The 14,527-nt window shown below is 53.4% G+C and overlaps 1 protein-coding gene and 1 long non-coding RNA gene across 3 annotated transcripts in view; both read right to left on the reverse strand.

Moving 5' to 3' along the window:
- The window catches only part of LOC144382829 (uncharacterized), a 176,266-nt gene extending 175,750 nt beyond the window's left edge, over window positions 1-516 (reverse strand). Inside the window, exon 1 of the long non-coding RNA XR_013450234.1 lies at window positions 100-516. This is a non-coding gene — a long non-coding RNA (uncharacterized LOC144382829). The remainder of the gene's footprint in view (window positions 1-99) is intronic.
- Window positions 517-3,798: 3,282 nt separating this feature from the next.
- MTHFS (methenyltetrahydrofolate synthetase) overlaps window positions 3,799-14,527 on the reverse strand; it is a 36,944-nt gene continuing 26,215 nt past the window's right edge. Inside the window, exon 3 of one of the 2 annotated variants that reach the window (XM_036079140.2) lies at window positions 3,799-4,219. In XM_036079140.2, the coding sequence (XP_035935033.1) occupies window positions 3,990-4,219 (230 nt within the window). In that variant the 3' untranslated portion in view covers window positions 3,799-3,989. Of the gene's footprint in view, window positions 4,220-11,310; window positions 11,643-14,527 lie in introns of those variants that run through there. The other variant, XM_078078797.1, reaches the window with a different exon arrangement.

The following is a 14,527-nucleotide window of genomic DNA, read 5'->3' on the forward strand; positions in this document are numbered from 1 at the left end:
GAGTTTGCATGTACTTTTTACACAAAGGTGAGTGTTCCACATTTTCCGACTTTCCCGTGGTACCAACGGCCACCAGTGGCCCGTTCCCTAAGCATATACCGCCAAGAATAAACACTCTGAACCTCGCGGGGAGAAGTCACGTTCCGTCGATGAGACAGAGGGTCGTCTTGCAACTCACGAGGCGTGCACTGGAAATGGTGATTTGGAAAATCCCCCTCATTCCACATCGTGCTGCCTCAGACCACGTGTGCCTCCTGTGAACACCTCCACGTCTGCACAACCAAACACCTGGGAGCAAAACTGTTCTGACTTGGTTTAAAATCTTTCGAGAGCTTCAGTAAGTTCTGAACTCATGTGCTAACAAAGTGAAAGTGCAGCGTTTTCTGATTAATATGCAGGAATGATCCACATCAAGTCCACAGGTATTTACTAGCCCGATTTCTTTTTTTTTTTTTTTTTTTAATTTTTTTATTGTTATGTTAATCCCCATACATTACATCATTAGTTTTAGATATAGTGTTCCATGATTCATTGTTTGTGCATAACACCCAGTGCTCCATGCAGAGCGTGCCCTTCTCAATACCCATCACCAGGCTAACCCATCCTCCCACCCCCCTCCCCTCTAGAACCCTCAGTTTGTTTTTCAGAGTCCATTGTCTCTCATGGTTCTTCTCCCCCTCCGATACCCCCCCCTTCATTCTTCCCCTCCTGCTACATTCTTCTTCTTCTTTTTTTCTTTCTTAACATATATTGCATTATTTGTTTCAGAGGTACAGATCTGAGATTCAACAGTCTTGCACAATTCACAGCGCTTACCAGAACACATACCCTCCCCAGTGTCCATCACCCAGTCACCCCATCCCTCCCACCCCACCCCCCACTCCAGCAACCCTCAGTTTGTTTCCTGAGATTAAGAATTCCTCATATCAGTGAGGTCATATGATACATGTCTTTCTCTGTTTGACTTATTTCGCTCAGCATAATACCCTCCAGTTCCATCCATGTCGCTGCAAATGGCAAGATCTTATTCCTTTTGGTGGCTGCATAATATTCCATTGTATATATATACCACATCTTCTTTATCCATTCATCTGTTGATGGACATCTTGGCTCTTTCCACAGTTTGGCTATTGTGGACATTGCTGTTTACTAGCCCGATTTCAATTAAACAAGAAAAAAAAGACCTCTGCAAAATGGGTAAACAGCACTGAAAATTTTAACAAGTGTAGCAGTGCTTCTGTATGGATCTGCTTATCTCTGGAAGGTATTGTTTTCAGCTATAACAGCCCTTCAAACCCAACGCTGAAATAAACTGAAATTAGAACCAGACGTTTCAATCATTCCAAGGGGATTAAAATAAGGTTTTCAAAAACAGTAAATTTCCAAAAAATTTCCATCCCTGCTTTCCCTTTTAGAAATTAAGTACATCACAGATTACTGATAATAGACGGTTTCAATTGTCTCCTCTTTTATTTGTGCATGTTTCCTAGTGTGCATAAGATGTTATCTGGAAAGCAATTTGTTGTTTATTTTTAAGCATATAAGCCTACATTCGGGGAGGGGGCACCCAGTCATGAGAGATCAGCCCTACTAGGAAGGGCAGGAGGCCAGGAGGGACGATGACCATGAGATGCATGAAGGGGGCCGAGCAGCACAGACCACGGGCCACATAGGCCAGGAGGGCCACACATCCACAGTAACAGAAACTGTGTTCTAGAATAATCCAGCCCGGAGACAACGCTGAAGGGGCCGAGTCTTGGCAGCAGATGGTGGCCAATGCACAAAGCAGCAAGGGCACAACACAGACCGGGCAGCCTGCACGCCGCCCGTCCCTTCCTCGAGAATCTACTGGCTATTAATTTGTGCCGGGGACCGCGGTGAACCACACACTCCTGTGACCATGCCCGTGAGGAGCTCATGGGCTCGTGCAGGAGATAAGTGTGCAAACACACGATTAAAATGCAGTGTGACCAACTGGATTTCAATGATCTCTGAAAAAGAGAAGTGGAGAACGGGGACCAGGACGCAGGCTTCTGCATGGGGCCATCCACATCTAGACATACGCATCGCTCCCAGGTTAGCAGGACTGGGTGACTGCACGTTCTTAGTTACATCTGCTGGTGGACTAGACTCTACAGTTTACCTTCTCAGTAAATTACACTCAGTTCTACAGCAGGGCAGCATCGTGGACTGAGGTTCAGATCCGGTGGCTATTCGTCTTCCACTGGACTGTCCCCTCCCCCACACCCCGATCACGCCGGCTCGCTTCCTGGGTTCGAGGCCTCGTCCTCAGCCTCTGCTTATGCCCTGATGGGCGTTACCTGTGTCTGGGGTTTTCCCGCTCCCAATACGCTCTGCACGATGACTACCGCAGAATCCAGGCCACCAGGGTCACTGTTTCCGGGCGGGAGACCTGCAGCCCTCCGGCCTTCTGGAATCTCATGAATCTCACATTTTAAAATATTTTTTACTTTTATGCATAAATCACCAAATCACATGCTATTATCCAAAGAACATGGATCCGTGCTTTAAATGCAACCCTTCTGCACGCTCCCTCACCTCATTCCCACAAACTCTCAAACACCGACCGTATGTGCCGGTGTCTCTGACGTACGGGAAATGGTGAGCATCATCCCTCCTCTTCGGAGCTCGCGGTCTGGGGAAAGGGCAGACGTGACAACCAGCAGTCGATGCGCACGACACAGGGGGACACGACCAGGGCTGCTTAAACAGGCAGAGCAACACTAACTCTGGGGACGTAGAGGAAGACCCCACACAAGAGGAGACGCCCAAGCTGAGTCTTGAAGGACAGACAGGAGCTTCCGGGTGAACAAAAGGAGAAAGGGCATCGCGGCCGGCGGAGGAAGCTTGCTGACAAGGTGCGAAGGGAAGGAGATGCCCCTGCTGCTCCAGGAAGGGCAGACATGAGCGTCTGCAGAAGGGGCCTCCTGCAGGAGAAGGCAGCCGCCCCCCATTACCTGTAGTCCCTGAACAGCCGGACTCCCAGATTCATGCTTTGTGAGGTCACTTGGACTGGAGTTTGGGAAACTGGGAGGACAGCGCCAGACTGCGGGCAAGAGAAGCCAGATGGGAATCTCCTGCCCATTCGGCTCGGAAACACCGTGAGCCTGGACACCGGGAGCGAGGGGACGGGGAGGGGAGCGGCCCGGCGTCAGCGGCACCCTGGGGGCAAATGCCACAGGGCCCGGCACAGGCAGGGCGCGGGGTGGGGGCGCGAGCAGCGTCTAGGAAGAGTCCCGGGCTCCCGGTCACGAGCAAAGCTCCCCCACATAAGCCCCGCTCCCATGCCGGGATGCCATCTGCCGGCGCGCGGCCCACGGCGCATTTCATTTCCAAAGCAGACACCACAAGCAAACAAATAATTTCTAACCGACGGGACATCAGATCTTAAACTCCTAAGTGACTGACACACAGAGACACACAGAGATGGAGCTAAAGCATTTAAATTGTAAAAGGTTTCGGTCTACGGACCGTCAAAAGCTACAAAGCGTCAGACACAGAATCTCAGGGTGAGCAAATGAAGTCATGACAAAGCGCTAGAATATTCTGGGGGAGCTCTGCGCACACACACACACACAGACAGGTCAGTGGACAGGGGCTGAGCCTCCCGAGCCTGCCGAAGCCTGAGCAGGCCCACAACAGGACGCGCTAGAACCGTGTCCACGCGGGGCGAGATCCCCCGGCTGTCCCACTCGGGTGGGACCACAGCACCTCACCAACACGGAGTGAACACTACAGAAAGATCCACCCGTCACGTCGATAACCAGCAAGACAGGCTGAAAATCATACGGCCATTGCCTCCATTTTTATTCACGTTCTAGTCCTGATTTGGGAAAGTGATTGAATGTCAGGTGTTTTGCAATTACACTAGAAAGCAGGCAGTCCGTATGCACACGGTTGTCCTGACTGGGGAATGGACACATTCTGCTTTTCTCTGGGACGAAGCCTTTGGCCACAGGCATCAGGGTTCACGTGGACGGCTCTTCGTAAAGGACTTCGTCCACCTTCATGTCGTTCTCGTCCACGGGGACCTGAAGGCAGATCTGTTCTCGGAAGGCCAAGGCCATGGTGTAGGGCCGCACGTCCTGCTGCTGCAGACAGCGTTTCAGGTACGTGTCATAGTAGCCCCTGCCTCTCCCCAAGCGGTTCCCCTGCTTGTCGAACCCGAGACCCGGCATGAAGATGAGATCGAGTCCCCCTGTGGGAGAGAGGAGCACAGGTAAGAGCGTGAATGGTTTCTGAAAGAGACACACCCCTCGGGGGTCTGCCTTCTGCTTTGGAATGACATCCATCCTCTCCCCGATTGCTGAAACACATATGACCACCTAGAAAATCCAACAAGCACAGAGTCCCGCAATCAGGGACACAAACACTCAGCAGCTCAGGGAGCCCGTCACCCATCTCCCCAGGCTTTCTCCTGTGTACACCTTGGACAGCATGGGTTTGTACTGTGGAAGCCCACAGTTACATGGATTTTTTTTTTCAATAGGGGACAGCGCTGTAAATGCATTTCCTCGTCCTTACGATTTTCTTGACTTTTTTTCTCTGGCTTATTTCATTGTGAGAATACAGGACATGATGCACATAGCATGCAAAAGACGTGATCATCAACTGTGTGTCAAGAGCCAGGCTTCTGGTCAACAGGAGGCTACTGGCAGGTAAGCTCTGGAGGAGGCAAAAGCCACACGTGGATTTTCAACTGCATGTGGGAGTCGGCGCCGCTAACACCCGAGTAGTTCAAGGGTCAACTGTATTACAAAAACACCAGATTCCCAGACCCCATCCATACCTAAAGAAAATTTCCATGGATAGGGACTAAGAACATTTTTTCTTTCTTTTCTTAAGCAGCCAGGTGATCCTACACACGGGCCAGGTTGGGGAGCGAGTGCCCCAGCACCATGACAATCGGAGGAGTGAGAGAGGGTCAGAGAGAAGCCGAAACAGACGGAGCTGTCCTCCAAGTCAGCGAGCAGGAAGGGTGAGGTCAGCTGGTGAGAGGACCAGGCCACCTGCTCATTTCCCCTCCCGCTGGAGGGCCGAGGGCTGCCTGGCCGTCAGCTTCCCCGGATTCACGGGAGAGCAGGCTTCGCCCCGGCCAGGAACGTTCAAGGTACAAAAGGGGGCCCCTAACTGTCCTCTGGCTGGAACACGGGGAACACCAGGACCCAGAAGTGGCCATGCATCAGTGAGACAGAACAGGTTGCCGGGGCTCACGGTGCAAGGTAGGGTCTTGGAGGCGACTAAAAGTTGACGAGAGTGAGAGGGGTGGGGGCGTCTCATGAAGGAGGCAATAAAGACCATGAGGTGGAGCATCTCCTTGGATTTTGTGAGGCCCACCGAAGGGTCCTTCCAGCGTCGCAGGGAGCATGACGGACCAGCAGGACTCAAGGGCCACATCACATGCCCAGCTCCGGGCTGGCCCAGTGGCCTTCCCTTGCTGGCCGCCTGAGGGCTGTGGGGGGGGCCTCTGGGTGACCCAGAGCTTGGCACGGACGGACCAGCCATGTAGCAGGCTGCCAAGGACACCCCGGGGTGGAAGCCATGGATTCTCTGGAACAGGGCGCCCAGGTACAGGTTCCGACCGCCAGCCGGGCCGGCCCCCCGCGCTCAACAGCTGTCCTGGCGGCGTGTGGAAGGGCGGGGTGAGCCCAGCACACACCTGCCAACCCGTGCCTGCCAGCAGCCTGCAGAGCCCGCCTCCCATCACGGTCGTAACCTTCTGTGTAAACCTGCTTGTCTCTTCCAACCAAACGTGCTCACGCGTGCTGGTCGCTGACCTTTCCCTTCCCTCCCTGACCCTGGCCTGCTCCTCCTCCTCTCGGGGATGAACGGTGACTCGTGCACGGAGACCGCGCTCGCTCCAGGTCCCCTCCTGTCGCCAGACCTCGCTGGGGCTGGAAGCTCAGCTCTGTTGACTGAGCTCACACACACGCACACATGGTTTCCCAGGCTCCTGCCGGAGGTGGGGCTCGGCCAACACGGAACAAGCACGTGTGTAACGCCATCCCCCTTGTGTGTGCAAGACAGCAAGACAGCCAACTGCCCGGAAGCAACAGGGACAGGACGCACCCGAGGCTTCACCCGTCTGGCTGGCTCGTTGGGGAAGGAATCGTGGGAACCTTGGCGGGACCTGGGTTTTTAAGGACGTGCCAGAATTGGGTTTGAGTATGTTTTGGAAAGTAAGGGAAAGGTCGCAGGAGCAGAGTGACAAGCGGGGGGGAACAGAAAGGGCAGAAGGACCCCGCTGAGGAGCAGAGAGCACAAGAGAGGAGTCTGCCGGGTCGGGGCATGAAGGTCGGGAGGTAGAGACAAAGCGATCCCTGCAGCTCAGCAGCAAAACCACAAACAACCCGACCCAACCACGGACAAGGGACCTGAACAGACAATTCTCCAGAGAAGACCAGAAATGGCCAACAGGCACATGATTTCTGTATATTAATTTTGTATCCTGTGACCTTACTGAATTCCTTTATCAATCCTAGTAGTTTTCCGGTGGAGTCTTTAGGATTTTCTATATATAGCATCATGTCATCTTCCAATAGTGCAAGTTTTACTTCTTCCATACCAATTTGGATGCCTTTTCTTTCTTTTTCTTACCTAACTGCTACAGCTAAAACGCCCAGTACTGCATTGAATAAAAGTGGTAAGAATGGACATTCTTGTCTTGTTCCTGATCTCAGGGAAAAGGTCTCAGTTCTTCCCCATGGACTGTGAGGTTGGCTGGGTTTCTCCTATACGGCCTTTATTACATGAGCTATGTTCCCTCTAGACCCACTTTGTTGAGAGTTTTCATCAGGAATAGATGTTGAATTTTGTCAAATCCTTTTTCTGCAGCTATTACGATGACAGTGATTTTATTCTTCATTTTGTTCATGTGTGGACCATGTTGACTGATTTGTGAATACTGAGCCATCCTTGCATCTCTGGAATAAATCCCACTTGATCATGGTGAGTAATCCTTTTACTGTCTTGTTGACTGTGGTTCGCTAGCATTTTGTTGAGGACTTTTGCTTCCATGTTCATCAGGGACACTGGCCCGTAATTTTCTATATTTACAGTGTCTTTATCTGGTTTTGGTATGAGGGTAATGTTGGCCTCACAGAATGAATTTGGAAGCATTCCTTCCTCTTTTTTTTTGGAATAGTTCAAGAATAAGTATTAACTCATCTTTAAATGTTTGGTAGAGTTCCCTTGTAATCCATCTGGCCCTGGACTTTTGTTTATTGGGAGTTTTTTGGTTTTTCTTTTTGTTCCTTTTGTTTTTGAAGTAGGTTCCATGCCTGGAGTGGAGCCCAACACGGGGCCGGAACTCACGACCCTGAGATCATGACCTGAGCTGAGAGCATGAGTCAGACGCTCAACCAACTGAGCCACCCCGGCGCCCCTGTGGGGAGTTTCTTGTTTACTAATTCAATCTTGTTACTAGGAATTGGTCTGTTTGGATTTCTTATGTCTCCCCGATTCAGTTTTAGAGCCAAAAGGCACATAAAAAGATGCTCAACATCACTCATCATCAGGGAAATGCAAATCAACACCTCAATGAGATACCACCTCACACCTAGGATGTCCACTTAAAAAAAAAAAAACAATATAATAAATGTTGGCGAGGCTATGGAGAGATTGGAACTCCTGTACATTGTTGCTGGGAATACGAAAAGGAGCAGCTTCTATGGAAGACAGTATTAACATTCCTTAAAAAACTAGAAGTAGAACAACTAGGCGTATTTAGCCAAAAGAAACCCCTGAAACCCAGGTCTTGGAAAGGTACTTGCACACCCATGTTCAGAGCAGTCTTACTCTCAAGAGTTCAGAGGTAGAAACACCTGTCTGCTGAGGCATGAACGGATGACGCCCCGAGGCGCACGCACGGGGACACTGCTCAGCCGTGAGAAGGCAGGCACTCTCGCACCCGCTACGGCGCGGAGGAAGACATCGGGTTAAGCGAAATAAACCAGGTACAGACGGACAAACACTGCATGAGTCCGCTCGCGGGAGGCATCTGAAGCAGCCGAACTCACAGGAGCAGAACGTGCTGCGGGGGTTGTGGGAGGCAGGGGGGAGAAGAAACGGGGGGCTGCCGTGGGTCCCGGCTTCAGCCCGGCAGGACGCGAACACGCGGCAGGACATCTGCCGTCCAACACGGCGCCCATGGCCAACGTGGTCTGCGCTCTTAAAATTTTTGTTAAGGGAGTGGATCTCATGCTATGTGTCATTTACCACATTTTTTTAAAATGCAAAGATGCCAAAAGGAAAGCCAGGAGGAAATCGGGATTTCCACCAGTCAATACAGGAGAAAGGGAAGCTAGAGTTTCAGATCACGCACCTCCAGGCCACTAGAAGAGAAGGAAGCAGACAGCAAGACAAGAAAACACCTTTCTCGAGTCCCTCACGGCAGAGGTGGCCTCGCTCCCCCGGGGTCACGGCGCCCGCCTGCTCTACGGCCCTTCCGGAGGCCCACCCTGGGTCTGCATCGGGAGGCAACATCCCAGGACGGGAAGATGGCTGAAGTGTGACCTTGCCCAGCCGCTCGAAGCGAGCTCTACAGTGAGTAAGCAAGAAGGAGAACGGCTCTGGGATTCTCGGGTGACGAGGGCCCTTCACAGGCAGGGGCGCCGACATCCTGTGTGGGGTGTTGCTGCTGGGCCCCCAGCCAGCAGGATGGGTACCGCTGCTCCCTTCTGCCATGGGGTCACCTGCACTCCCGGCTTCAGGTCCCTAGAAGCCCCCTCTGGCCTGCGTCTACTTGATGAATCCAAGTGTCTTCGGTCCTGGATGCTTCCCCTCCCCAGAGGCGAGGCACCAATGGGGCCTGAAGGTCACAGCAGGCTTACCAAGCTCCGCTTGCACACGCTGGTCCCACCTTGGGCCGTCCCCGCTAAGGGTCCCAGAGCCACCCTAACACCCTGCAAGGTCAAAACTCGGCAGGGAGAGCAGGAGAAAACTGCCTGGTCTGCGCACCAATTCTCCCTGAGCCTCTGGCGCGGCCGTTTTCACCACGGGCTCCATGAGGACAGTGACATAGGGCACACACGCAGGAGGACCCCACCTGACTGTGTTAAAGCGTGTGCGCCTCACCGAGCGCGCCCGGCACAGGGTGGGGCTTCTTCAGTCCTGAGTGGTTCTTCGGCCAGAGCTTTCCCAGCCTCCCCTTAGAACGGGCTCTCACTCGTGCTCCCGCCCCGGGTGTGGAAGGAGACCAGGGGAGGGCACTGTGACAGGACAGCGGGGAGCAAGCTTCCTGCACAAGGCCAGAGAATAAATAATCCAGGCTTTACAGGCCACAGGGTCTGAGTCACGATGCCTTAACTCTGCCGCGTGGTCCGAAAGGGGCCACGGACGATACATCCGCGAACAGTGTGGCCGTGCGCCAATAAAGTTTTATGCACAGAGGCAGGTGGTGGGCTAGCTGTGGCCCGTGGGCCGCAGGGCACTGACCCCGCCTAGAAGATAAGGAAAGAGTCTCAGGAAGAAGGGAGCGGAACATTGGCAGAACGGATGAGTATGGTAAGGACAGGAAATCTGGCAACAAGGAAGCCACTGGGGCGAGGATGCCCTCAGTGGGGACATGAGGACAGATACTGAGCCGCAGAACCTTCATCCACTAAAGCTGAAAGAATAGGAACTAGGCCCTGAAAGAAAATGAAGGCAGAGGGTTTCCTAAGTGCCCTTATCTATTCACAGGACCGAAAGCACTGTGCTAGGTGCTGAGGATTCAGTTCTCCTTCACACAACATCCTCTTTGTCCCTGGCCGTGGAATCAGCAGCTGGGCCGCAGACCCTCTTCGGGCACCCTGACCTCAGGCTCCTGTCCTGGGCTGCTCAGCTGGCGGCCTGTCCTTGCCCTAATCCCGCAGAGAAGGCTGGAAATGAGTGTCACAGCCTGGCAGCCACAAAGAGCTGTTTCCTCCCCCTCTTCTTGCTAGCTCAGAGCTGGGGCCGCGTCTCCCAGCGACCCCCTCCAAGTACCACCACACAATCAGCAAGGCACTCACCTCCACCTGTCCATCCAAGTGTGTGTTCACCTGGGCGCTCACCTCCACCGGTCTGAGCTCACCTCCACCTGTCTGCCTGAGCTCACCTCCACCTGAGCTCATCTCCACCTGGGCGCTCACCTCCACCAGTCTGAGCTCACCTCCAGCTGGGCACTCACCTCCACCTGTCTGTCCGAGCACACGTTCACCTGGGTGCTCACCTCCACCTGTCTGTCCGAGCACACATTCACCTGGGCACTCACCTCCACCTGGGCGCTCACCTCCACCTGTCTGAGCTCACCTCCACCTGGGTGCTCACCTCCACCTGTCTGTCCGAGCACACTTTCACCTGGGCGCTCACCACCTGTCCATCTGAGCGCACGTTCACCTGGGCACTCACCTCTACCTGGGCGCTCACCTCCACCTGTCTGTCCGAGCACACATTCACCCGGGCACTCACCTCCACCTGGGCGCTCACCTCCACCTGTCTGAGCTCACCTCCACCTGGGTGCTCACCTCCACCTGTCTGTCCGAGCACACATTCACCTGGGCACTCACCTCCACCTGGGCGCTCACCTCCACCTGTCTGAGCTCACCTCCACCTGGGTGCTCACCTCCACCTGTCTGTCCGAGCACACATTCACCTGGGCACTCACCTCCACCTGGGCGCTCACCTCCACCTGTCTGTCCGAGCACGCGTTCACCTGGGCACTCACCTCCACCTGTCTGAGCTCACCTCCACCTGGGTGCTCACCTCCACCTGTCTGTCTGAGCTCACCTCCACCTGAGCGCTCATCTCTACCTGTCTGTCCGAGCACACGTTCACCTGGGCACTCACCTCCACCTGGGCGCTCACCTCCACCTGTCTGTCCGAGCATGCGTTCACCTGGGTACTCACCTCCACCTGGGTGCTCACCTCCACCTTTCTGTCTGAGCTCACCTCCACCTGGGTGCTCACCTCCACCTGTCTGTCCGAGCACGCGTTTGCCTGGGCGCTCACCTCCACCTATCTGTCTGAGCTCACCTCCACCTGGGCGCTCACCTCTACCTGTCAATCTGAGCATACGTTCACCTGGGCGCTCACCTCCACCTGGGCGCTCGTCTCCACCTGTCTGTCTGAGCTCACCTCCACCTGGGCGCTCACCTTGATCTGTCTGTCCAAGCCCTCAAATTCAGCCTTCATCCTGACTCCCCTTGCTCAAAAACCTTGAGTCAATCACAGTCTCTTAAAAACAACATCCACATTCTCTAAGGGGGTGGGGGGCAGGACCCACCGCAGCCTCATCTCCATCACCGCTCCAGCACTGTCTGCCATGAATCTCAGGCAGTCCCCTTACACGGAGGAGACCACCGTCCCACAGCCCACCCCGTGATGTCCTGTGTGCGAGTCTCGGGTCCCGCCATGCTGTTCTCCACGCCGGCAAGGTCCTCTAATCTCTGTATTTGCCTGTCTGGTCATGACAGTCCTGACGTGAACAAAACTCAGTGAAACGTCCACGCAGCCCCCCTGCACGGGAAACGTGGTGCGGCCTGCTCTTATCCTACACAGTGAGAAGGCCCATGGCCCATTGAGGAGGAGGAGCCCTTTCCTCGCCTCCTGGGGACAGTTTTCTCCTTTTCCCAGAGAGAGGCGGAGTCCAGTTCTATTTACTACGAAAGAAAGAACAAGAGTGAGAGACAGGACGGCACTTCTGACTATAACCAAGTCGTTACCTGTTCGGAGCATCCCAGGCAACTCCTAACTCGCACCCGAAGCCCAGCTTCTAGAAGGGAAGAGAGGGTACAAGGGCTAACACAACGTGGCAGGGGCTGTGCGATAAGCCAGGGAGAGTGAGCTGGCCAGCACGTCCGCCCGGCAGGCAGGAGGGCAGGGCTCACTCGCCCCGGTTCACGGATGGAGAACCGAGCTCCGTGCTCAGACAGATCAAATTCCTCCTTAAGGGCAGTCAGCCCCGAAGAGCTAAAGCGGAGGGCTTGCCGCCCAGGTGGCTGATGATTCGACGCGCACAGCTCCTATTGCTAAAGGTGCACGTGGGACCAGGCAAAGGGACGGAGGAAGCATCAGGAGGGCTGAGTGAGCGGGCTTCTAGACAGGCTGTGGGGTCTGCATCCCAGCGCCAGCTCTCAGTAGCTAGGACACACCAGCCGAAACTGCCTTGACCTGAAATCTAAGATGGATAAGCGTATTAGGACGTAAAGAGTCTCAAAGCTATTAATACCCAATGTCAACTTAATCAATGGCTGCATGGGTGCACACCCCTCGGGCCCCGCAGCTGATTATAAACATGCCTCTGGAACACGAAGGAGCTGAAATCCTAAAATAAAATACAGGACCAATAATTCATGATGGCTCTTGCAGCAGAATTCTCAGAAATCAATACCAGATGCTTTGAGCTCATCAGGGTTGCTCTGAAAGAACAGATGGAAGCCGGACCCCCCCGGATCCCCCTTCCTGGTACAGCCGTACAGAGCTTGCAAGGGGGCCCCCAGTCACGTGATCACAGGACAGACAGGCTCGACTTCCGGCTGTATATAACCACGAGGGTTCTTAAACATTTACTTCCCTGCAGTTGCATACTACTCTGAAGGAGTGTGCCACTAAATAAACCACCTAAGGAGGACAGCTCTTTGCTTGTTTTTTAATTACACTGTAAATGCACCTTCATTCATTCTGCTGTGTTGGGTCACAATGTATTTTGGCCATTTGGGAATCTCCATGTAGAATCAGACACAATGTAGTAAAAATCATCTTTTTTTTTTTAAAGATATTTATTTATTAGGGCGCCTGGGTGGCTCAGTCAGTTAAGCGTCTGCCTTCAGCTCAGGTCATGATCCCGGGGTCCTGGCATTGAGCCCCGCATCGGGCTCCCTGCTCAGTGGGGCGTCTGCTTCTCTCTCTCTCTCTCTCTCTCTCTCTGCCAGTCCTCCTGCTTGTGCTCTCTCTCTCTCTCTCTGTCGAATAAATAAAATCTTTTTTAAAAATGATATTTATTGATTTAGAGAGAGCGTGCAAGTGGGGGCAGGGGCAGAGAAAGAGAATCCCCAAACAGACTCCCTGCTGAACACGGAGCCCAATGCGGGGCTCAATCCCACAATCCTGAGATCATGACCTGAGCCGAAACCAAGAGTTGGATGCTCAACCGACTGAGCCCCTGCCAAGCACCCTGAAAATCATCTTTGAAAGACAATCGTCATGTAATTGATCACTTCTGTGTTGTTACTCTAAAATCCTTTCTTTGAACACAGGGCCTAACGTTTGTGTCAAAATACAGGGACCGCACTTGCAGTCCTGGGACAGGCACCCACACCAGCCACGGGAGCCGTCCCCTCCATGTCCCCAGGCGGCTCATCAGCTAACGAGGTCTCCAGGACGTAAGACAGTCTCTGCAGGCCTTCGAGGTAAACCTAAGTGTTTTATGAGTTCAAGGCTTTCATTCAACCCTGAGAACGCTGGACTACGTGTTGAAATGAAGAAAGTCGGGGACGACGGGAGTTTAGACTCTTCTAGAAGGGCTGAAAGCAAAGACATAAGAAGAATGGGTGGTATTTGGTGATTTAGGTGTTGAGAGTCTCACCAACAGCACCCCCCTCCTACCCAACCCAGAGAGCCTAGAAAACCTCGAGGACAACAGGATGGAAGTTGAGCTAAGATGAACTGTGGAGACCGATCAGCCTTTTTTCCTAGAATATGGGTAACCCCCTGTCAGGACAGCTCAGGAAGGATCCACAGAAAACTGGCAACAGTGACCGGCTCTGGAGAAACCAACTTGGGAACAGTAGGACTTGGATGAGGAGGACGCTCCATACCTTCACTCCATCCTTTTGCACTGTTTGGATTTTTTACCATGTTCACAGATAACCCAAATTTTTAAAAAGATTTATTTATTTGAGAGAGAGACAGAGAGCATGAGCGGGAGGGGCGGAGGGAGAGGAGAGAGTCCTCAAGCAGTCTCCCCGCTGAGCGCAGAGCCCGCCGTGGGGCTCGATCCCAGGACCCCGATATCACAACCTGAGCTGAGATCAAGAGTCGGACCCTTAACCGACTGAGCCACCCAGGTGCCCCCCAAATTTTTTTAAAACCCTTTTGAAGTTTCGACCTTCTAGCATTTCCAGGACAAGGGCGTGCTTCCAGAGAGAATGCCTGCGTGTGAACCCCCCAACTACCAGTTACTAGCTAAGAAAAAGAGTCATCAAATTACCTACCTCCTCCTAAAACTCGGTGTCTTCTCGCTAAGATGGAAACAGTGCTAGCACCTAGTTTAGGCGTGACCAAATAAACAAACAGATGGTGGCCCGTGACGACTCTAGTAATGCGCTCAGTGAACACCGCCCTTAGTAACTCTGGGCATGAGTAACACCTGTTGTCCTTACAGTGACCCTGAAAGTCATTTCTTTTCAAGTAACGCAAACACTTGTAACAACGAACGCCGGGCGTGGGTCTCCTCGGCCCGCGCCGCCTGCAGGGGTAGGTCTGACTCTCTACTGCCACCTGCTGTCACCGCAAGAAACGTGCGGGCCAGACGCCCGCGGGCCAG

The sequence above is a fragment of the Halichoerus grypus genome, chromosome 8 (assembly GCF_964656455.1).
Source record: "Halichoerus grypus chromosome 8, mHalGry1.hap1.1, whole genome shotgun sequence".
Classification (NCBI taxonomy): domain Eukaryota; kingdom Metazoa; phylum Chordata; class Mammalia; order Carnivora; family Phocidae; genus Halichoerus; species Halichoerus grypus.